Source organism: Chelonia mydas, chromosome 4, assembly GCF_015237465.2.
Source record: "Chelonia mydas isolate rCheMyd1 chromosome 4, rCheMyd1.pri.v2, whole genome shotgun sequence".
NCBI lineage: Eukaryota > Metazoa > Chordata > Testudines > Cheloniidae > Chelonia > Chelonia mydas.
Window position 1 is genome coordinate 1699021 of NC_057852.1, and position 24497 is coordinate 1723517.

The 24497-nt window shown below is 51.8% G+C and overlaps 1 protein-coding gene and 1 long non-coding RNA gene across 7 annotated transcripts in view; one reads left to right on the top strand and one right to left on the bottom strand.

Moving 5' to 3' along the window:
• LOC102929674 (class I histocompatibility antigen, F10 alpha chain) overlaps positions 1–24497 on the top strand; it is a 127464-nt gene that overhangs the window by 82553 nt on the left and 20414 nt on the right. For 4 of the 6 annotated variants that reach the window (XM_043545683.1, XM_043545685.1, XM_043545688.1 and 1 more), the window contains one exon: positions 19784–20047. The exons of the other annotated variants lie outside the window; for them this stretch is intronic. In XM_043545683.1, the coding sequence (XP_043401618.1) occupies positions 19784–20047 (264 nt within the window). The remainder of the gene's footprint in view (positions 1–19783; positions 20048–24497) is intronic. 6 annotated transcript variants of the gene reach the window in all.
• On the bottom strand, positions 4410–4828 carry LOC119566047. Its single transcript, XR_005225027.2, has 3 exons — positions 4789–4828; positions 4572–4648; positions 4410–4464 (listed from the first exon to the last, which is right to left on the bottom strand). It is a non-coding gene; the product is annotated as an uncharacterized LOC119566047 (long non-coding RNA).

A 24497-nucleotide genomic window follows, 5' to 3' on the forward strand; every position in this document is an offset into this window, starting at 1 on the left:
GACCCCTAATCATTTTTGTTGCCCTTCGCTGGACTCTCTCCAATTTATCCACATCCTTCTTGTAGTGTGGGGCCCAAAACTGGACACAGTACTCCAGATGAGGCCTCACCAGTGTCGAATAGAGGGGAACGATCACGTCCCTCGATCTGCTCGGGAGCATTAGAACTGGGAGCATTAGAAATCTCTGTGCCTCCCACCCATGTTGCACTGAAATAAAGGATAGAAAGAATATAACCTTAAAGAGAAAGAAGATTTATTAAGGGATAGATACAACTGGGGGAAGATTCACTGTGGGGAACACTACAAATACCTACCCATAGGTTCCAGCAAGGGGCATAAAGCCCAGACCCTTAAACCGTCCCTTGGTTAAACTAATAAATGCCCGAAAAATAATGACTCTCTCTCTCCAAGCTGCAGAAGGAGGACACCGACAACGGACGGTCCGTCTCAGGATCTCTGGAGCATCGGAGGATCTGGCTCTCTACTGCCGAAGCAGGAGATCAACAGATCTGGGCCGACAGCAAAGCCTCCACTGGGGCCTTTGGTGGATGACAGGAGTCAGGTAAGTATCCGAGTCCTTGACAGATGTTAGGAGCCGGAGTCTTGATCCGATGCCGCGCAAAGAGCCTGGCCGTGGCTGCCTCCATGGTGGACAGCGCCTGCGTCACCCCCGACCCTCCCTCGTACGCTCGCGCTGGCGCACATTCCTGAGGCGCCCGCTGACGGGCCCTGCCCCCACCGGGCCCCGCCAGTTCTCTGCCCCTCCGGTTCCCTCAGGGACACAGAGTTTTGGCGGGAAAATGCCAGGAAGAAAGGGTACCAAGATGGAGTTCAAACCCTTCCAATCATGTGCGCCATCTTGAATTTCTAAACTCCATTTTTAATTGCAGCAACATTCAAAACAGAATATGACCATGTACCAAAATCGCCTTACAGCACACGGACATAACAAATTAGAGGAAACACTGCTCCTGACTTTCCACCTGTCTGTCACATCTTGAATTTCATACATTGACCGATGAGAATAAAAGGCTCTCAGGTGACCTGCAGACCAACAGTTGTTCATAGGAATTATTCAGCAAGTATTTTAGATGACCTGGAACACTGGAGGAAATCATCAACTGCTAAGAGACAATTAATGGAGAGAAGCAGCAAGAGGAATCCCATACTTTGGATTGGTTGTGTCTTATTTCCCTGATTTGGAAGAGACCAAAAGGACCTGAGTCTCCTCGCTGTGGATAGCCCCCTGCTCGGCCAGTCAGCATTGAGACGCTGAGGGGCGGGAGGCTGAGAGGTCTCACCAGATGTCTCAAAGGAGGGTCCTGATCACCATCAGAGGGGATCACTCTCAGATCCGGACCCACCCCTTTGGGAGGACCTCCCGCAATGCGAGCAACCCCCCCTTCCTTGCCCACACTCCACACACACCCCTCCTTGGTAGATGGAGGGAAGCAGGGAAAAGGGGGAAAGGAAGCAAGAGATGAGGAGAAAGAGGGAGGAAAGAGGAAAAGGGAAACCAAAAAGGAGAAACCCCCAGGTCCCCAGTGATTCCAAGTGTCAAAGTCCTAGGTAGGAAATCAAATTCTGCCCCCTTAAGCCAGTGTTTTCTGTGCCGAGAATTCTGCCTGCAGCAGGTGCATCAGACCCAACAGGTTCCAAACCTCTCGGAGCCTCTGACCTTGTCCAAGGGAAGTTCGTTTTCTGGCACAACCAGGGGTAGGAAAGGAGAAAACTCCACAGAGGCTCCTCCTCACGCTCACAGTCGTGAATCCTAATTCTCTCCCCGGCCTCGAGGGGAGACGTGGAAAAGGAGACGTGCGGCAGCAAAGCCAGGGGGGTCTCAGAGACTGCCCTGGCCCTGCACCTCGGCCCTGCCCGGCTGATGTCGGGGTCTCTCGGGGAGGTCACCCCCTCCCCACCACCTTTGCCAAATGGGCTGAGTTCCTGCAAAAGGCCTTGGTGATGTCACTGCCCCACCACCCCTTCCCTCCTAGCTGATGTCCTGCCCCTGCCCAGCCTCTTTGAAGGTTGGAGTTGTTGCCCCTGAATCTAGGGTTGCCAACTTCCGCACCCAACAAAACTGAACACCCTTGCGCCCCCCTTCGCCGAGGTCCCGGCCCGCTCACGCCATCTCCCTCTCCTCCGTCGCTTCCTCTCCCCCACGCTCCCTCACTCGCTCATTGCCACTGCGCTGAGAAGTGCTGGGCAGGGTCCCTTTTCAACCGGGTGTTGTCGGGATGCACCTGGGAAGGAGGGCTGCCTGCCAAGCACCTTTAGGAGGAGGCGTCCCTCCCTGTCAGAAAATCATCTCCCTCCCTCAGCTCAGTGATGGCCTGAATTGCTCCTTATCCCGGCAGAGCCAGAGGATTGGAAGCCTCACTCATTGCCACCCTCAGTGCTTCCTACACACACAGACTCACACACACATCTTGCAAGGAAAACCTCACCAAGGAGCCACATGCACCTGTTGCTTCCCTGCACCCCTGCTCTCCAGAATCCAATCACCAGGAAAGCTTGTCGGGCCCAGAGCTGGCAGGGCGTCCGGTGCTGGAGTATTGAAGCTACAGTGACGGCACTCAGACGAAAGATGCTGAGAGAGTGCAAGTTAAGAATTGGCTGGTCAGGTTTCCAGTCCCCTCACGGGTCATTCCCTCACTCGACCAAAGGGGCACATCTCAATTCTCAGCTGGCTCAGTCGAGCTGCATCGTTCTTGTTTCCACTCACTCAGGTTTGAGGCCTGTTTCGCACCCTGTCTTTGAGAAGACAGCCAGAAACTACTCTCTGAAATAGCAAATGCAGGAGGACGTGTTATCGCTCCTGCCCCAACACAGACGGACAAAGAGAGAAATGTTCTCGCTTTGAGGGTGGGACTCCCTGCCCTTGGCCAAAGACGAGCACCTCTCCTTGACCTTGGTCGCTCCTTCAGCTTTTCTTTCAACAGGGAGCCCGAGAGCTCAGGTGCTGGAGCGCTGCGTTTGTCAGTGAAGCTCGGTGAGCTCCAATGTCACTCGGCTCTTCTACCAGCAAGTCAAAACACAGGAAGGATTTCCTCCTTTGACAATCCTGGGGTTGTCTGAGGGTCTGTCCACACTGCACACGGAGCCTGTCTCTATGTGGCCTGGGCTTGCTGACTTGTGTTGCCAAGCCGGTGTTTGAGCATCCAGACTGCAGGGGAAACTCAGGCCTCACACTGTGTCTATCTGTCAAGGTTCCTTCCCCACTCTGAACGCTAGGGTGCAGATGTGGGGACCTGCATGAAAACCTCCTAAGCTTACTTTTACCAGCTTACAATACGTCGAAGGCGCGGACGCACACACGTCACACACACACGATGACACAAAACGGCACACAACACGACACACAAAAATACACACGATACAAACACACACACAACACGACACAGAAAGCATCACACACAAAACATCACACACACGACCCACAACATGTCACACACACGCACACACAATCAACACAACACGGCCCACAACACGTCACACTCACACACTCACCACCTGGAGTCATTTATTTTGTTTGTGTGTGTCGGTGTCCTGTGTTGTGTGTGTGTGAGAGACGTGTTTCTGTATGTGTGACGTGTTCTCTCTGTGTGTGTCGGTGTCGTGTTGTGTGTGTGTGTGTGTCAGTGTCGTCTGTCGTGTTTTGTGTGTGTGATGTTTTGTGTGTTATGTGTGTGTTGTCTTGGGTGGCCACACAGGCGTAACACACAAACAATTCCCCCCCCCCCGCCGGGAGCAACAGTGCCACTGGGTGACGAATTCAAATCGTGCACAAATCATTTCCCTCCTACAGGAACAGTGACACCGGGTGGCCACTCAGGGTAATGCACAAACCATTTCCCTCACGGAGCAACAGTGACACTCGGTGGCCACTCAGGGTAATGCACAAATAATTTCCCTCCTGGACCAACAGTGACACCGTGTGGCCACTTGGAGTAATGCAGAAAGCATTTCCTCACGGAGCAATGGTGACACTGCGTGGCCAATTCAGGTCATGCTCAAATCATTTCCCTCATGGAGCAACAGTGACACTGGGCAGCCCCTTGGAGTAACACACAAAGCATTTCCCTCACGGAGCACCAGTTGCACAAACTGAGTTTAATAATAATAATAATAAACAAAAAATAGCAAACAGAAGAAAGCAGATTACTAAGCAAATACAAATACACACGCATACTAAGCCTAAGATCTTAAAGAGACTGGATTCAAGAAGTTATTTCCCATCCTAAATGTCTTTCGGCAACTTGAAGAGTTTCTGTAGCTTAGACTTCCCGTTGTTTCTCTTTACAGACTAGACTCCTGTCTTAGTCTGGACTTCCCCCTTCTCATTTCCTTTGTCTCTTCAGGTACTTTCAGCAGCCTTTCTACTGCCCTGCATGATTTTCGTCCGCTCCGACTTCTCCATGGCTCCCGAGACCTCACCTGTGGGAATGCACACCTACCCGTGTCCTGTGAAGGGTCACAGCACGAGGAGAGAAGAGGAGAGAAGAGAAAGAGAGAGTTGGCGAACACATGAGAGAAGACAGAGAAACATGAGAGCAGGGCAAGCAACTCACCACCTGGAGTCATCCTCTTGGATCCAACCTTCAGCTGTGGAGAAGACACCGTTCCTGACCAGAGAAACGAGCAGCCTCTGAAAATGGGGACATTTTCTCCCTCGTAACCACAGCTGATCAGGAACCTTTTCTTACAAACCGAACCCTAATTTACGGGGCTTCCCTACCCGGACTCAGGTGGGGCGTGAGCAGAGTCCTCACCAAACCAGACACTTACCTCACCGAGACTGGCGATTGCTCGGCTCCCAGATGGAGGGGTCTTGCCTGGCATCACCAATGGTCACAGGCTCGCTGCTCTCACTCACGTTCCGTCGCATGAGGGCCGTAGACTCTGAGGCTTGACTTCTTTTTCCTCGGTACTAAACCCAGCACAAGGGGAAAAAAACAAGTAAGTGACCATCTCAGTCGGCAACGTCTCGTCGGCTCCTTTGTTGGCCTCTCCCACACGGCGGGAATCCGCCCTCCACTCTCCTCCCATTACACCTTGAGCATCACAACCAGAAAGCCCCTTTTCTAACGGCCCCCCACAGAGTCACTCTGCTCAGGAGACTCTGGCCCCTCCCCGGCCTTCATCCCCCCGAGCCCCGTCCCCAGCGAGGACGCCCACGGCCGGTGAGGAGGACGACAGCGAATGCGGACGAGGAACTGGAAGCACTGACCTCGCAGCCAGGTCTGCAGAGGGCAGAGAGCGGAGGCCTGGTTCCGCCTCCTTGGAAAGAGGCCCAAGCGGCTCAGGCCCCTCCTGCCGTGTTCCCCTCCGGCGAGAGCTCCGGCACCATTCCTCGCCAGAGCCGCTGCGAGAGCCGAGCCGGAGCCCGCGCTCCCCAGCGCTCGCCGGGGGCTGGGAATCTCGCCCTCGGCCCTGCCGCCCTCTTCCCTCCCGTCCACACCGGCCCCACGCGCCGCCCGGAGACCGAGTTCACCCCGCCCGGCCCCGCTCCGCTCTCGCACCCGCTGGGGGTCGTCTCCAGGGTTGTGATTTCAGTGTCGTGTCCTCTGCCGTCTTGTGTGTGTGTCGCGTGTCGGTGTCGTGTGTGATGTCAGTGTTGTGTTGTGTGCTGTTTTGTGTGTCGTGGGCGTGTGAGACATCGTGTGTTGTGTGTGCGTGTCAGTCGTCGTCTGTGGTGTGTGTCGGTGTCATGTGTGTCAGTGTCGTGTGTTGGCGTGTGTGTGGTCTGTGTGTGTCGGTGTGTGTGCGTGTGACATCGTGTGTGAGAGACGTTGTGTGTTGGCATGTATGTTTGTGACGGCATGTGTGAGAGACATTGTGTGTCAGCATGTGTGTTTGGTCTGTGTGTGTCGGCGTGTGTGTGAGAGACATCATGTGTAGGTGTGTGTGTGTGTCGGCGTGTGTGTGTGTGTCGGCATGTGAGAGATGTCGTGTGTGTGTTGGCGTGTGAGAGACGTCGTGTGTTGGCGTGTGTGTCGGCATGTGAGAGACGTCGTGTGTGTATGTTGGCATGTGAGAGACGTCGTGTGTTGGCATGTGTGTGTTGGCATGTGTGCGATATCATGTGTCATGTGAGTGTGTGTGGGTGTGTGTTGTGTGTGTGTCAGCGTATATGAGAGCCGTCGTGTGCAGTGCGTGTGTGCGTGAGTGTGTGTTGGCATGTGTGAGAGACATGTTTCTGTGTGTGGGACATTGTGTGTCATGTGGTGTTGTGTGTGTGTGAGACGTGGTTGTGTGTGTGTTGTCTTGAGTGTTTTGTTGAGTGTGTGACGTGTTGTGTGTCAGTGTTGTGTGTGATTTTTGTGGTGTGATGGGTTGTGTGACGTGTTGTGCGCGTGCGACGTGCAGTGTACGCCTGACATGCTGTTTACGTGCAACGCGCGATGCGCAACGTGCCTGCGACGCGCAATGTGTTGAGTGTGCGACATGTGACGTGCTGCCTACAACGTGCGACAGGCTGTGTGCTACGTGTTGTGCATGTGACATGTAAAGTGCGACGTGTTGTGCGTGACATGCGATGTGCTGTGTGTGCGACGTGCTATGTGTTCCACGTGCAATATGTCAATGTCGTGTGTGTGTCTCTCAGTGTCGTGTGTGTCTCGATGTCAAGTAGCATGTGTGTGCGCGCGATGTGTTGTGCGTGTGCATGTGCGTAGTATGACATGTGTGTGACATCATACGTGCAACATGCGACAAACTGTGTGCGACGTTGTGTGTGTGTGACATACATGCAACGTGCTTTGTGTCGTTGAGTGTGAGTGAGACGTGTTGTAGGTTGTGTTGAGTGTGAGACATGTTGTGGGTCGTGTTGAGTGTGTGAGTGTGACATATTGTGGGTCGTGTTGTGTTGAGCGTGACACGTTGTGGGTCATTTTGTGTCGAGTGTGTGTGTGTGTGTGAGATGCTGTGGGTCATGTGTGTGATGTTTTGTGTGTGATGCTTTTCGTGTCCCGGTGTGTGTGTGTCTGTGTCGTGTGTTATTTTTGTGTGTCGTGTTGTGTGCCGTTTGTGTCATTGTGTGTGTGTGACGTGTGTGCGTCCGTGCGTTCGACGTATTGTGCGTGTCCGTGTGGGAAGTGCGAAGTGGGATGGCTCAACTTGCCACCCCCTTCCCCAACACTTTAGCCCCCTGTCGTAAACATGACCCTACCCCCTCCCTAGGGTGCGACTGACACTAAAACGACCTAAAAGACCCCCGACTTACCACTATTGGCTGGCACCCCATTGCCACCCGCACTTCTATGCTGCTGCTGGCCAAACCCTCCCCCCAAATCTAAACCCCACCCCCTACCCGGAACCCAACTGCAACCCTGACCCCATAACCTGCCCCCCAACTCGAAACTCCTGAACCAAAACTGTAGCCCAACCCTCACCCCAACCCCAACCTCCAGCTCTGAACCCAGCCCCTCGAAGCCCGACACCGCTTTAAGCCAGAGCCCAGTTCCCCATTCCCACCCTGGGCAACAACACTGCAAACCACACCCTCCTGCCCCCCGCCCAGGAATCCTGCTTCTTACCACCCCTTCTTTGGAAATGAACCTTTTCTCCATTGGCATCCCACACACCTTCATTCTCCTTTGAGGGGTTATTTAGTGACAGGGGTCTACACAAGGCAACTCTTTGCTATTCCAGCGTAACAGGACACAGAGACGTGAAAACAGTGCAAACAACATTCCACGAGTTTTCAGGAGGTTTAAACCCCCAATACAGTTGCACATTGAACAGTTGCTTTGATCTCTACTAACACACACATTCGTTGGCCTGAACACACTCTGACACAAGCTGCTCTTTCAGCGTGACACCTTGTACAAACATTACTGCAACAGCGTGTAGGGCAGCGTGACCCCCGGGGGTCTGTGAGCTGGTTTCAGGGCGTCCGCAGGACCCCGCAGCTTCGCCTCCCCGCCTGTTCCAGCCACCGCCTGTGCTTCCCCGGAGGGATCTCCAGACTGTCAGTGCTGCCCGGAGCTTCCCTTCCCTGCCAGGCCTGAGCAACCAGCGCTTGTAACCAGGCCACTCACAGCCTCCCCGCGGGGAGCGTATGGACACAAACCGGCTGGAGAGCAGTTAGGGCAGGAATCCCTGGAGACTCGGGGAGCATCTTCAGCGGATGAGGGTGACACACCCCACAGGAGCTGAATTTCCTACTCGGGTCTAAGTCGTGCCGTGTGGATGGGGCAGCACGGTCGGGAGGCTCTGTTTGCTGCAATGGATCCACTGGGGGTTGATGTCGTGGGGGTCGAGTGAAGACCCACTAAATTGACAGCAGAGCGCTCCCCGGTCGCCTTTGGGACTATGCCGGGAATGGCAGGAGGAAGGTAAGTTGACCGAAGAGCGTCTCCCGTCGACCCAGCCCAGTGTAGACACAGCAGTAAGTCGACTGAAGCGACGTCAAATCCAGCTCTGTTATTCACGCAGAGGGAGCAGCATAACTTAGGACGACTTACTGCGGTAGGATAGAGTCATAAATAGAAAGGGAAGGCTAACCACCTTGAAATCCCTCCTGGCCAGAGGAATAATCCTCTCACCTGTAAAGGGTTAAGAAGCTAGGATAACCTCGCTGGCACCTGACCAAAATGACCAATGAGGAAACAAGATACTTTCAAAAGCTGGGGGGAGGGACAAACAAAGGGTCTGGGTCTGTCTGTGTGATGCTTTTGCCGGGGACAGAACAGGAATGGCGTCTTAGAACTTAGTAAGTAATCAAGCTAGATATGCCTTAGATTCTGATTCCTTTAAATGGGTGAGAAACTAAGCTGTGCTGAATGGAATGGATATTCCTGTTTTTGTGTCTTTTTGTAACTTAAGGTTTTGCCTAGAGGTATTCTCTATGTTTTGACTCTAATTATCCTGTAACATATTCACCATCCTGAGTTTACAGAGGTGATTCTTTTTACTTTTTCTTCTATTAAAATTCTTCTTTTAAGAAACTGAATGCTTTTTTATTGTTCTTAAGATCCAAGGGTCTGGGTCTGTGGTCACCTATGCAAATTGGTGAGGATTTTTACCAAACCTTCCCCAGGAAGGGGGGTGCAATGTTTTGGTGAGGATTTGGGGGGGAAAGATGTTTCCAAACGGCTCTTTCCTAATAAAAAACCCGGTTAGACTTTTGGTGGTAGCAGCGAAAGTCCAAGGGCAAAAGGTAAAATAGTTTGTACCTTGGGGAAGTTTTAACCTAAGCTGGTAAAAGTAAGCTGAGGAGGTTTTCATGCAGGTCCCCACATCTGCACCCTAGCGTTCAGAGTGGGGAAGGGACCTTGACAGATAGACACAGTGTGAGGCCTGAGTTTCCCCTGCAGTCTGGATGCTCAAACACCGGCTTGGCAACACAAGTCAGCAAGCCCAGGCCACATAGAGACAGGCTCCGTGTGCAGTGTGGACAGACCCTCAGACAACCCCAGTATCGTCAAATGAGGAAATCCTTCCTGTGTTTTGACTTGCTGGTAGAACAGCCGAGTGACATTGGAGCTCACCGAGCTTCACTGACAAACGCAGCGCTCCAGCACCTGAGCTCTCGGGCTCCCTGTTGAAAGAAAAGCTGAAGGAGCGACCAAGGTCAAGGAGAGGTGCTCGTCTTTGGCCAAGGGCAGGGAGTCCCACCCTCAAAGCGAGAACATTTCTCTCTTTGTCCGTCTGTGTTGGGGCAGGAGCGATAACACGTCCTCCTGCATTTGCTATTTCAGAGAGTAGTTTCTGGCTGTCTTCTCAAAGACAGGGTGTGAAACAGGCCTCAAACCTGACTGAGTGGAAACAAGAACGATACAGCTCGACTGAGCCAGCTGAGAATTGAGATGTGCCCCTTTGGTCGAGTGAGGGAATGACCCGTGAGGGGACTGGAAACCTGACCGGCCAATTCTTAACTTGCACTCTCTCAGCATCTTTCGTCTGAGTGCCGTCACGGTAGTTTCAATACTCCAGCACCGGACGCCCTGCCAGCTCTGGGCCCGACAAGCTTTCCTTGGGATTGGATTCTGGAGAGCAGGGGTGCAGGGAAGCAACAGGTGCATGTGACTCCGTGGTGAGGTTTTCCTTGCAAGATGTGTGTGTGAGTCTGTGTGTCGGAAGCACTGAGGGTGGCACTCTCCCTGAACCCACAGAGGGCGACGGTGGTGGGAGCGAGACAGTAGAAGTATAAAGGGGCAAGGACGGGCATAACGATGATGACTGTGTTGTGTTTCATTCCTTAGATGTGGGGCCACCACCTTTCTCTTTAGCCTTGTAGTATCCCAGGGGTAAAACTAACCATCTGTCCATCTACAAGGGCGTGTTTGTGTTCATTCCTGCGAGCCACACAGGGGTCTGATGTTGCTACTTCCAATCCTCTGGCTCTGCCGGGAGAAGGGGCAATTCAGGCCATCACTGAGCTGAGGGAGGGAGATGAAATAAGATTGGTCCCAAAGATTGATCCCTGAGGAACTCCACTGGTAACCTCCCTCCAGCCTGACAGTTCACCTTTCAGCAGGACCCGCTATAATCTCCCTGTTAACCATTTCCCTATCCATCTTTCAATTTTCATATTGATCCCCATCTTTGCCAGTTTAACTAATAACTCCCCATGTGGCACCATATCAAACGCCTTCCTGAAATCTTGGTCAATTAGATCCACTGTGTTTCCTTTGTCTAAAAAATCTGTTACTTTCTCAAAGAAGGAGATCAGGTTCGTTTGGCATCATCTACCTTTTGTAAAACCATCTTGTATTTTGTCCCATTTACCATTGACCTCAATGTCCTTAACTACTTTCTCCTTCAAAATTTTTTCCAAGACCATCCATACTACAGATGTCGAACTAACAGGCCCGTAGTTACCCAGATCACTTTTTTCCCCCCTTTCTTAAAAATAGCAACTATGTTCGCAATTCTCCAATCAAACGGTACAACCCCTGAGTTGACAGATTCATTACAAATTCTTGCTAATGGGCTTGCAATGTCATGTGCCAGTTCCTTTAATATTCTTGGATGAAGATTATCTGGGCCCTCCGATTTAGTCCCATTAAGCTGTTTGAGTTTCGCTTCTACCTCAGATATGGTAATATCTACCTCCATCTCCTCCTTCCCATTTGTCATGCTACCATTATCCCTAAGATCCTCATTAGCCTTATTAAAGACTGACGCAAAATATTTGTTTCGATATTGGGCCATGCCTAGATTATCCTTGACCTCCACTCCATCCTCAGTGCTTAGCGGTCCCCCTTCTTTTTTCTTGGTTTTCTTCTGATTGACATGGCTATAGAACCTTTTACAATTGGTTTTAATTCTCTTTGGAAGGTCCTTCTCACTTTATCCCTTCAAGTTCTGACCTCAAGAAGGTAGCTTTCCCTGCTGATCCCTCCCATCTTCCACTCCCTGTATGCTTTCTCCTTTTTCTTAATCACCTCTCCGAGATGCTTGCTCATCCAGCTTGGTCTACAACTCCTGCCTATGAATTTTTCCCCCTTTCTTGGGATGCAGGCTTCTGATAGCTTCTGCAGCTTTGATTTAAAGTAATCCCAGGCCTCCTCTGCCTTTAGATCCCTAATGTTCTTCAGTCCAATCCACTTGCCTAACTCATTTCCTTCATTTTTCAAAGTCAGCCCTTTTGAAATCAAAAACCCTAGTTGCAGATTTATTTTTTGTTGATCCTTCCGTTCAGTTTGAACTGAATTAGCTCATGATCGCTCGAACCAAGATTGTCCCCTGCAACCATTTCTTCTAGGAGGTCCTCACTTCTCACCAAAACCAAATCTAGAATGGCACCCCCTCCTGTCGGTTCAGCAACTACTTGATGAAGGAATCCATCTAACAGCATCTAGGAACATCTGAGCCCGATTATTATTACTAGCACTCGTCCTCCAGTCTAGATCTGGGAGGTTAACATCTCCCATGATCACGCAGTTTCCATTAGTGTATACTTCATTAAAAACATTAAAGAGGGCTCGATCCATATCCACATTAGATCCCGGCGGTCTCTAGCACACTCCAAGCACTATCCCAGGGGAGGCTCGAGTAGTTTTCTTCCCCAATGTCATTTTTGCCCAGACGGACTCTGTCTTATCCATTCCGTCGCTGATTTCTTTACATTCTACCTCCTCATTGATAGACAATGCTACTCCACCACCTTTACCTTTATTTCGGTCTTTCCTAAACAGCACATACCCTTCAATACCCGTAGTCCAGTCATGACGACTATTCCACCCTGTTTCTGTTATCCCTAGAATATCTGGTTTCACTTCCTGCACCAGTAGCTCTAGTTCCTCCATTTTGTTACCTAGGTTCCTCGCATTAGTGTACAAATATCTTCATTTTTGCTGTTTGGCCTCGCTCACGTTCTTTACCCAATGAGGCACGGTCATTCTACGGCCAGTAGAACCTATTAGACTGGTGTCCACACTGCCCTTCCTCCTTATAGCCATTCTCCTACCCACGGCTGTATCCTTTCTTACTTTGTTTTCTTCCCTCTCAAGGCTAAAATCCGGCGTGGAGATTACCTGGACATCCCCCAACCAACCATCTCCCCCAGATTCCTAGTTGAAAGCTCTCTTAATCAGGTGTGCCAGTCTCCATCCTGGAAGTCTGTTTCCTTCCCTACTCAGATGAAGTCCATCCCGACAGAACTGTCCTCTGTCCATGAATGCCTCCCAGTGGCCAGACATCCCAAAGCCCTCCTTCTAGCACCACTGCCTGAGCCCTCTATTGATAGTCATAATTTTGTCACGCCTTTGTTGCCCTTCTCCTGGCCTGGTTACAGGTCTGTCTATTCTTCTCAGTAAAGAGTCCCCGATAACGTAGCCCTGCCTTTCCATGATGACAATGCTATTCTCCAGTCTATCCCCTGTTCCCTCTGGCTGCAAGTTCTTTCCATTCCTACTCTCCCTTGTAATCCTCTTCAACCCATCCTGTATTCTTCTGGGGCTCATATTTGGTGTAGTCTCCATTGACTTTTCCCCTTTTCCTATAGGACTAGCCGCTCTTCTCTTCTTCCTTGCCCCTCCACCTTCAGTGACTACCTGCTGAGCCCCTTCTTCATTTTCCAACTCTCAAAACCTATTCCTGAGCTCTATTTCTCCTTCACTAGCCTGTCTTTCCTCTGCCTGGTTCTTTTCGTCACATGCTTCCACTGACCACTTTCCTCACCCAGCTGTCTCCCCTCAGAATTCCCCAGTCCTGCTTCCATCTGCAAGTCTGTTTTCCCTTCAGATACCTCATGTCTTTGCTCCATCATCTGCTCAAACCCCTTTCTAAACTCAATCAGACTTTCCATCTGCATCTCTAAACCTCAGATCTTCTCCTCCATCAGCTCGAGCAGACGGCATTTCATGCAGACAAAACTCTTACCAGGTCCCCCCTCCAGGATCATGGACATACGGCAGGTTCCACATCCAGTCATCTTCATTGTGTCTTCCATGACAGGCCCAACAAAGAAAGGAACAGAACGCCACCAGCCACCACCTTCAGCCCTGAACTAAAAGATCTCCAGGGCAGGATCAAGTGGAGTTCCTTAGGGATCAATCTTATTTCATCTTTTTATTGCTGATCTCGGCACAAAAGGTGGGAGTGTGCTAATCAAGTTTGCCGATGATCCAAAGCTGGGAGGTATTGCTAATTTAGAGAGAGACTGGGATATCCTACAGGAAGATTTGGATGACCTTATAAACTGGAGTAATAGTAATAGGATGAAATTGAATCGTGAGAAGTGTAAGGTCATGCATTTAGGGATTAATAACAAGGATTTTAGTTATAAACTGGGGACACATCAATTAGAAGTAACGGAGGAGGAGAAGGACCTTGGAGTATTGGTTGATCATAGGATGACTATGAGCTGCCAATGTGATATGGCCGTGAAAAAAGCTAATGCGGTCTTGGGATGCATCAGGCGAGGTATTTCCAGTCGAGATAAGGAGGTTTTAGTACCATTCTACAAGGCACTGGTGAGACCTCACCTGGAATACTGTGTGAAGTTCTGGTCTCCCATGTTTAAGAAGGATGAATTGAAACTGGAAGAAGTACAGAGAAGGACTACTAGGATGATCCGAGGAATGGAAAACCTGTCTTATGAAAGGAGACTCAAGGAGCTTGGCTTGTTTAGCCTAACTAAAAGAAGGTTGAGGGGAGATAGGATTGCTGTCTATAAATACATCAGAGGGATAAATACCAGAGAGGGAGAGGAATTAAAATATAAGCTCAGTACCAATGTGGACACAAGAACAAATGGCTATAAACTGGTCACTGGGAAGTTTAGACTTGAAATTAGACGAAGGTTTCTAACCATCAGAGGAGTGAAGTTTTGGAATAGCCTTCCAAGGGAAGCAGTGGGGGCAAAAGACCTATCTGGCTTTAAGATTAAACTCGGTAATTTTATGGAGGAGATGGTATGATGGGATAACATGATTTTGGCAATTAACTGATCTGTAAATATTCATGGTTAATAGGCCCAATGGCTGTGATGGGATGTTAGATGGGGTGGGATCTGAGTTATTACAGAGAATTCTTTCCTGGGTATCTGGTTGGTGAATCTTGCCCAAATGCTCAGGGTTTAGCTGTTGCCATAATTGGGATCAGGAAGGAATTTTCCTGCAGGGCAGATTGGAAGAGGCCCTGGACGTTTTTCGCCTTCCTCTATAGCATGGGGCACGGGTCACTGGCTGGAGGATTTTCTGCTCCTTGAGCTCTTCAAATCCTGATTTGAGGACTTCAATGGCTCAGACATAGGTGAGAGGTTTTGCTCAGGAGTGAGATTCTGTGGCTTGCTTTGTGCAGGAGGTCAGACTAGATGATCATGATGGTCCCTTCTGACCTCAATATCTATGAATCTATGAATTAAAAACAGGGAGATTATAGCGGGTCCTGCTGAAAGGTGAACTGTCAGGCTGGAGGGAGGTTACCAGTGGAGTTCCTTAGGGATCAAGGATCTACAATCTATTCTGAAGGACGATCCCTCAATCTCACAGATCTTGGGAGACAGGCAAGTCCTCGCTTACAGACAGCCCCCCAACCTGAAGCAAATACTCACCAGCAACCACACAACAAAAACACTAACCCAGGAACCTATCCTTGCAACAAACCCATTGCCAACGCTGTCCACATATCTATTCTAGGGACACCATCCTAGGACCTAATCACATCAGCCACACCATCAAATGTGCCCAAATACATAGTTAGTCTCTAAGGTGCCAGAACTACTCCTCGTTTTGTTTTGTTTTTTGTTGTTTTTTTTTTGCTGATACAGACTAACACGGCTACCACTCTGAACTAAATGATTGCATCTCTCCCCAAAAGAGATCTATAAGCACAGAGAACACCCTGGAGACCAGGCCTTTAAACATTAGGAAACATCAGAGTTAAGGTGACGTGTACATACTTTGCTCAGTGCTGTTGTGCATGTGTGTTATGATACAGACTCACAAGTGTGGCCTTGGGGTGAATTACCTGCCCCCCACAGCATCAATTTCCTCCAGACTCCCAAGGGAAGTGGTGCTTCCTCCATCCCTTGATGAGATGCCTTTCTCGAGTCTGCTTTGGTCCAAAACTCGCTACTGCGCCATGCAGGAGGCCTGTGATGTGTAGGGGGGCCAGATGAGATGATCTAACAGTCTTTTCTGGCCTTCAAGTCTCCAAATCTCTGCAAAACCGAGTGCGGCACATTGAGCATCCTCTGATGGTTCCACGTGTGGCCTGCATGAACCCTTGCACGACCACTGAGTGTGTGGGGGTGACCCAGGGGGAGCAGCTCAAACACACACAGGAGCCGGCTCGGGGCAGGACATGAGCCCTGCAGGGCAGGGGTGGGGGTGGCAGTGACATCACAAGGGCCTTTTGCAGCACTCAGCTGATTGGTCAAAGGCGGTTGGGAGCCGGTGACCTCACAGAGAGTCCACGACAACGGCCAGGGAGGACAGGCTGCAGGGCAGGGGGATCTCAGAGACCCCGGGTCTTTGCTGCAGGGAGTCTCCTTCCTGAGGTGTCTCCTTGAGGACTGAGAGAGAATTCAGGTTCATGTATGTCTGATATCTGCTGGGAGAGCAGTACAGCAGTGCACAGACAATCCAGGAAGTTTTTGGAAACTGTAGGGGACAATTTCTTGGTGCAAGTGCTGGAGGAACCAACTACGGGCGGAGCTCTTCTTGACCTGCTGCTCACAAACCGGGAAGAATTAGTAGGGGAAGCAAAAGTGGATGGGAACCTGGGAGGCAGTGACCATGAGATGGTCAAGTTCAGGATCCTGACCCGAGGAAGAAAGGAGAGCAGTAGAATACAGACCCTGGACTTCAGAAAAGCAGACTTTGACTCCCTCTGGGAACTGATGGGCAGGATCCCCTGGGAGAATAACATGAGGGGGAAAGGAGTCCAGAAGAGCTGGCTGTATTATAAAGAATCCTTATTGAGGTTACAGGGACAAACCATCCCGATGTGTAGAAAGAATAGTAAATATGGCAGGTGACCAGCTTGGCTTAACAGTGAAATCCTTGATGATCTTAAACACAAAAAAGAGGCTTCAAGAAGTGGAAGATTGGACAAATGACCAGGGATGAGTATATAAATATTGCTCGGGCATGTAGGAATGAAATCAGGAAGGCTAAATCACACCTGGAGTTGCAGCTAGCGAGGGATGTTAAGAGTAACAAGAAGGGTTTCTTCAGGTATGTTAGCAACAAGAAGAAAGTCTAGGAAAGTGTGGGCCCCTTACTGAATGAGGGAGGCAATCTAGTGACAGAGGATGTGGAAAAAGCTAATGTACTCAATGATTTTTTTGCCTCTGTCTTCACGAACAAGGTGAGCTCCCAGACTATTGCACTGGGCAGCACAGCATGGGGAGGAGGTGACCAGCCCTCTGTGAAGAAAGAAGTGGTTCGGGACTATTTAGAAAAGCTGGACGTGCACAAGTCCATGGGGCCGGATGCGTTGCATCCGAGAGTGCGAAAGGAGTTGTCGTATGTGATCGCAGAGCCATTGGCCATTATCTTTGAAAACTCCTGGCAATTGGGGGAGGTCCCGGACGACTGGAAAAAGGCTAATGTAGTGCCCATCTTTAAAAAAGGGAAGAAGGAGGATCCTGGGAACTACAGGCCAGGCAGCCTCACCTCAGTCCCTGGAAAAATCATGCAGCAGGTCCTCAAGGAATCAATTCTGAAGCACTTAGAAAGTGATCAGGAACAGTCAGCATGGATTCACCAAGGACAAGTCATGCCTGACTAATCTAATTGCCTTCTGTGACAAGATAACTGGTTCTGTGGATGAAGGGAAAGCAGTGGATGTGTTGTTCCTTGACTTTAGCAAAGCTTTTGACACGGTCTCCCACAGTATTCTTGCCAGCAAGTTAAAGAAGTATGGGCTGGATGAATGGACTATAAGGTGGATAGAAAGTTGGCTAGATCGTCGGGGTCAACTGGTAGTGATCAATGGCTCCATGTCTCGTTGGCAGCCGGTATCAAGCAGAGTGCCCCAAGGGTCGGTCCTGGGGCCGGTTTTGTTCAATATCTTCATAAATGATCTGAGGATGGTGTGGATTGCACCCTCAGCAAGTTTGCAGACGACACTAAACTGGGAGGAGAGGTAGATACCCTGGAGAGTAGGGATAGGATCCAGAGGGCCCTAGACAACTTAGAGGATTGGGCCAAAACAAATCTGATGAGGTTCAACAAGGACAAGTGCAGAGTCCTGCACTTAGGATGGAAGAATCCCATGCACTGCTATAGATTAGGGACAGAATGGCTAGGCAGCAGTTCTGCAGAAAAGGACCTAGGGGTTACAGTGGATGAGAAGCTGGATATGAGTCAACAGTGTGCCCTTGTTGCCAAGAAGGCCAATGGCATTTTGGGCTGTATAAGTAGGGGCATTGTCAGCAGATCGAGGGACGTGATCGTTCCCCTCTATTCGACATTGGTGAGGCCTCATCTGGAATACTGTGTCCAGTTTTGGGTGCCACGCTACAAGAAGGATGTGGAAAAACTGGAAAGCATCGAGTGGAGGGCAACAAAAATGATTAGGGGACTGGAACACGTGACTTATGAGGAGAGGCTGAGGGAACTGGGATTGTTTAGTCTGCAGAAGAGAAGAGTGAGGGGGGATTTTATAGCTGCTTTCAACTCCCTGAAAGGGGGTTCCAAAGAGGATGGATCTAGACTGTTCTCAGTGGTAGCAGATGACAGAACGAGGAGTAATGGTCTCAAGTTGCAGTGAGGGAGGTTTCGGTTGGATATTAGGAAAAACTTTTTCACAAGGAGGGTGGTGAAACACTGGAATGGGTTACCTAGGGAGGTGCTGGAATCTCCATCCTTAGAGGTTTTTAAGGCCAGCCTTGACAAAGCCCTGGCTGGGATGATTTAGATGGGGATCGGTCCTGCTTTGAGCAGGGGGTTGGACTAGATGACCTCCTGAGGTCCCTTCCAACCCTGATATTCTATGATTCTATGAAAATGGCCGGTGAAATTCAATGTGGATAAATGCAAAGTAATGCACACTGGAAAACATAATCTGAACTATACATATCAAATGATGGGGTCTAAATTAGCTGTTGCCACTCAAGAAAGAGATCGTGGAGTCATTGTGGAGAGTTCTCTGAAAACATCCACTCAATGTGCAGCAGCAGTCAAAAAAGCGAACAGAATGTTGGGAATCATTTGGAAAGGGATAGATCATAAAAAAAATCTGATTGCCTCCATATAAATCCATGGGATGCCCACATCGTGGATGCTGCGTGCAGATGTGGTCACCCCATCAGAAAAAGGCGACAAACGTGATATTGGGTATAGAACAGCTTCCATAGGAAGAGAGATAAATAAGACTGGAACTTTTCAGCTTGGAAAAGAGACGACTAAGGGGGCTATGATCGAGGTCCATAAAGTCATGACTGGTGAGGAGAAAGTGAATCCGGAAGTGTTATTTACCCCCTTCACATAACACAAGAATTAGGGATCACCAGATGAAATTAATATGCAGCAGGTGTAATACAAACAAAAGGAAGTATTTCTTCACACAACGCACAGTCAACCTGTGGAACTCCTTGCCAGAGGATGATGTGAAGGCCAAGAGTATAAAAGGGTTAAAAAAAGAACTAGATAAGTTCATGGAGGACAGGTCCATTAATGGCTATTAGCCAGGATGGGTAAGGAATGGTGTCCCTGGCCTCTGTTTGTCAGAGGGTGGAGATGGATGGCAGGAGAGAGATCACTTGATCATTACCTGTTAGGTTCACTCCCTCTGGGGCACCGGGCATTGGCCTATGTCTGAAGACAGGATACTGGGCTAGATGCACCTTTGGTCTGACCCAGTATGGCTGTTCTTATATTCTGAATAAATTTATGGTAAATTGTGTGCACAGCTGGGGCCCTGTCTCCCACCTGCACCTTGGACACATTCCCCCTGCCCCCCCTTGTACCTCCAGCTTCAGCTCCTGCATCTCCTATAGCCCTAGCCCTTCTCCTGCCCCACCCTCCCCCATAACATCCCCCTCCTGCTCCTCACATCCCCCTCCAGCTCTGCCCTTCCTCCTGGGCCCCCTTTCCTTCTTCACACTCCCCTTCAGCCCCCCCATGACCCTAATACACTCTCCCTGTCTGCTCCCCTACTCCTCACACACTCCAGCTCCCCCCCACACACACACCCCGGCCATCCTTGCCCCACTTCTCCTCCTACTCCAACCACCCTTTCTCCCCGGGCAGGCTGTTCTGTGGGCCATTCCGCAGGTCTCCCTCCCACAGGAGCACTCCTGCCTCTCGTGTATCGCCAGGGGCTCCCTGGCAGGGTCTGGTTGGGTCTGACCTCCCTGCCCCCAATCTCCCTCCCTCAGGCCTGCACTCCAGGCGCGTATTGAGCACGGTGGTGTCCGAGCCCGGCCCGGGGCTGCCCTGGTTCAGCCGTGTTGGGTACGTGGACGATCAGGCCATCTTCGTCTACGCCGGCGGGATGCAGAGCGTGGAGCCTCGCACAGCGTGGATGGCGCAGAACGAGGGTCCGGAGCTCTGGGACTTTCGGCTCCTTTGGTCACGGCGCTGGGAGGCCGGGTTCAACGCGAGTCTGAACACCCTGGCTCAGCTCTACAATCGGACCGAGGGTGAGTGCGGGACAAAGCGGGGGTTGGTGGTGTCAGTGTGAGCGGGGGGAGGGGACAGAGGGGCCGGCAGGGGCATTTTCTCACAGGAGTCAGTGTAAATGTGGGGGACAGAGGGACACCGGGGGGGGCCGCAGGACTTAGATCCATGCAAAAGACATTTTTGACACCCTCCAAAATGGGACTCTCATGCTGTTCCCTCCCCAAACACCCCAGATTTCTGCTACCAGTCTCACTTGCAGCTGCCTCTGCTGCCCTTCGGGGGACCCCCTGCCCCCCGTGTGTGGTCATTTCCCGGGCAGAGCAGCAGAGGTGCATAGGCCAGAAGGTCCCAAAGACCCTAGATCTAGAGCGGGGAGGGCTCTGAGACGTCTTGTCTCAATTCCCAGACACCGAGTGATGGGGAATCCCAATATCGACAGTCCCAAGTGTTCAGACATCACGAGTCAGGCCCCCAAAATACTGAGTTTGGCTTAAATGTTGTGAGTATTTTGGGGACAATAGTGGAGCTTATTTTTATTTGCCCTCTGGTTTGAGCCTTTCGGGGACACATTTCTGGGGTTTTCCCTGCTCCTAGAAGGACTAGAAGTTAGTGCTGTAAGAAAAGAGATCTGAGACTCTCCCCTAATCCCATGAGTCCAGGAACTGGGGTTTTAATAAACCCGCCACTATCATGAGACGCACGGTAAAGTCACAAGAGCAGACAGTGCTGCATTCACCCAGCCCTGAGGAGAAGCTGCTCACCGGTGAGCCTCCTTCATTTTGCTTTGTCTTATTTCCCAGGTGAGTTTATCTAAGGTCAGATTCCTCTTCACTCCGCAGAGTGAGGGTCTGACATTGACTTGGGCTAGAGAGTTAGTGAGAGAATCAGCCCCTGCAACGTGCAGAGACTCCCCGGCTTCCTTACTCCTGGCAGCACAAACCCCAGCCCGTGTCTCCTGGTTGGAGCCCCCGGGGTCAGGCAGGTTCCCCTGCACACTATCGATAGATGTGTAAAGAGCCGTTCTCCCTGCTCGGTCCCTGATGTGCGGGGCTGTAGCTGCCTGGCCAGGCCCCCGGATTGTGCTGTGTCCCCAGCCCATTGTGTTACCCTTCCCCCCCACTCCCCTCCCCGAATCCCTCCTGGCTCCCAGCACTGAGACAGCAGCAATGAGAACTAATTCCCATCCTATCCTGGACACCTGGGTTCCCGGTGGCCCTGCCCCGGGACTAAGCGACGGGGCGGAGGGTTGCCAAGTGTCTGCCCCCCAGCGCACCCCCTCTGTAACTAGTTTAACCCTCTCCTGACTAGTCTCGCCCATTGGTCCCCTGCTGCTGAGCCTGTCCAGCCTGACCTGCTCACACGGACACTGGTCTCCCCAGTGCTGAGAGAGGGGCTCCGATCACCTGCCCCTAAACCTGGGCTGGGGAGCTGCTGTTCTGTCCCCGCCGCCCCCTCCCCAACCGCTGTCCCGACTGCCCCCTCCTGCCCTCCTCCCCCCATTTACCCCCTCCTCGCAGTCCTGGGGCTGCCAGCTCGCCGGAGACTGTCCTGAGTCCTGCATCTTGGCCACCAACAGTGTTCCCCTCTCTAGCTGTGTCTGCCCCCAACACGCACATGGGGGAATTCGGGGTCTGGTCCCTCTGAGACCCCATCGGTGCCCCCACCCTGCTCATCCCTGTGGAGTGCAGCACAGAGGAGAAGAGGGATGGGTGGGGAGGCCTGACCCACCCCACTCCCCTCGGGCACCTGGCTTGGGATCTCTGCATGTCTGTGACCAGCCGCCCTGCACCTCTCGAGCTTCTCAGTGGTTCTCTCGTTGTTACTCCATCCCTTTTCCTCCCTGTTGTTTTCTCACCTTTTGACTTTAGTTGATTGGTGTAAATAGTTAGTTGGACTCTCGTAGCAGAGCTTCTTCTGCTCCTGGAACTGGGCATGCCTCGGTCTCCGGGTTTCAAGCCCGGGGCCTCCTCCACAAGCCCATGCCTTTGAGCGACCGGCACTCTAGCTGTCTAAAGTGCATGGATGAGACTCCTCTTGCGGATCGTGGTCAGCTCTGCCACCGGTTCAGTGCACATCTGAAACAGGACAGGGAGGCCAGGCTGAAGTCCCTCCTGAGGGAAGCCGCACTCAAACCTTCTTCAGAGCCGAGTCAGCCAAACTTGGCACCGTGTACCTCAGTGCTGGTACGAAGAGCTGCTGCAGAGAGAGTCTGTACGGGACTCTCGGCACCATTCCCCATGCCCAGGGCCAGGAAAGAAGCATAAGCAGCAGCTGTCTGAGAGGTTCCCCATCTCTCAGAATGGACAAGCATGGGGAGTGCCGGGGAGTGCGACCTGCATCTGGCCACTCCTCTGCCCCTGCTCCGCAGGTGATACCATCGACTCCGCCCTGTTCACAGGCTCTGTGGAGTCCAGTACCCGGCCAGCCGCCGGCATCAGAGGGGCAGTGAGGCACCAGCAGGGTCGCGGTACCATCTATCCCAGAGGGGTTTGTGGTGGCCAGGGACTGGCTAGCATGTTCGCTACCACCATTGCTGGCAGTACAAGAGTTGGTGCCAGCAGTGGGGGAAGCAGAAGGGAGCATGTTGCCCCGAGCTCCCGTCTGGTACCAGGCCCCTTGCTCTCTGCTGATGTCGAAGCAGGCTTCCCCATCTCGGCCCCGATCCCTGGATCCTCAGCACCGTCCCTTGGAGCTGAGGGGTACCACACCCCCCTCGTCCCCACAAAATGACTCATCATCAAAGTTGGAGTTTGAATCTTGCACCCAGCCGAGGGACTGGTACCAGTACCCCACCAACCAGCCCTATGCAATGGTGGATCCCGGGGTGGGGGTTCCTCTGAGCGCCTGGCTCAGTGGGCAATGGCCCATGCAGATACCATGGCCTTTTCAGAACCCCTGGGGTTTTTCTCCACTGTCTGCCCCCCCCCGTCTAGGCGCTCCTACTCAGTGGTGTCTGAGAGAGGGATTCCTCTGTCACAGCGAACAGCAGCTGACTCAGACTACGCACTGAGCCAGGCACAGACTCTCAGAACCTGGAGCTACGGGATCCGGTTCATGCAGAAGGAGAGGAGGAAGATCCCGTGGTGGTGCAGGCTGCCTCCTCCCCCCCAGAAGAGGAAGGGATGGGTGTTTTGCCACCCCAGGACACTTCAAGGCTCACCAGGAGTTATGGAAGAAGGTGGCCTCGAACTTACGGCTGGAAGTGGAGGGAGTTAAAAAGTCCCCCAACAGCTTGGTCAACATCTGGGCTGCAGTGGCCCCATCAGAAATAGCTCTGCCTCTCAATGAGGTCATCCTGGGTCCAGTTAAAACCCTGTGGCAGACCCCTTTCTCGCTGCCCATGTTAAAGAAGGCAGATAGGAAATACTATGTCTCTGCCGTAGGGTAGGAGTACTTATCATAGAATCATAGAAGATTAGGGTTGGAAGGGACCTCAGGAGGTCATCTAGTCCAACCCCCTGCTCAAAGCAGGACCAATCCCCAACATCCCCCATCCCCCTCCTGGATCCTTGGTGGCCTCGGCAGCCAGTGAGGGAAAGGCCAGGGTTGTGAGGGGCAACCCCCAAGTCAAAAGACTCAAAAAAAGCAAGACCATTTTGGTAGGGAAATGTATTCTACCAGTGGTCTATAGCTCCACAGCTCCAGCCAACAGGCACTGCTGGGCAGATATGACTTTCACTCCATGCTGAAATGTAAAGACTCGCTTCCCCAAGAGTCCAGGCAGGAGATTGTTGCTCTGGTGGAAGGGAAGGCAGTGGCCAGGGCTTGCCCACAAGCCACACTTGACGCAGCAGATGTGGTGGCCGGGGCTATGGCATCCACAGTGGCCGTGCAAAGGGGCTACTGGCTTCAGTCCTCTGGCCTACAGGCAAAGGTCCAGCAGTCTCTTCAAGACCTTCCATTTGAAAGGACTTCACTCCTCTCAGAGCAAACAGATGCCAAACTTCACAGCCTGAAGGCCCCCAGAGCCATCCTCAAGTCCTTGAATCTCCGTGCCCCAGTGCCTTCGAGGAAACGTTTCAAGCCCCAACAGCCTGCCTGCTTCCCAGGCCCGCTGCCTTGTCAGGACCTGTTCAAAAAGCAGAACAGAAGTTATAGGTGCAGACAGCCGCCGCCATCTGCCTCAGCCTCACTGCCTGGCCCTCTCGGATACTCAGCGGTCTCCAAGCAGAACTTTTGTTGGGGCACCCGAGGGCATTACACCAGTCCCCATACCGGATCCTGTTTCCCTATTATTTTTGGACCATCTCTCCCGCTTCAGTTGTGCAGGTCCCTTATCACCTCAGACCATTGGGTGCTGAGTACTTTGGAGGAGGGTTATACGCTTCAGTTTGTTTCCATTCCTCCCTCCTACCCCCCATCCCTGTCCCTCTTCGGGGACCCGTCTCATGAGTAGCTTAGCCCAGGAGGTGCAAGCCCTTCTCCGGGTAGGAGCCGTGGAGGAAGTGCCTCGGAAATTAAGAGGGAAAG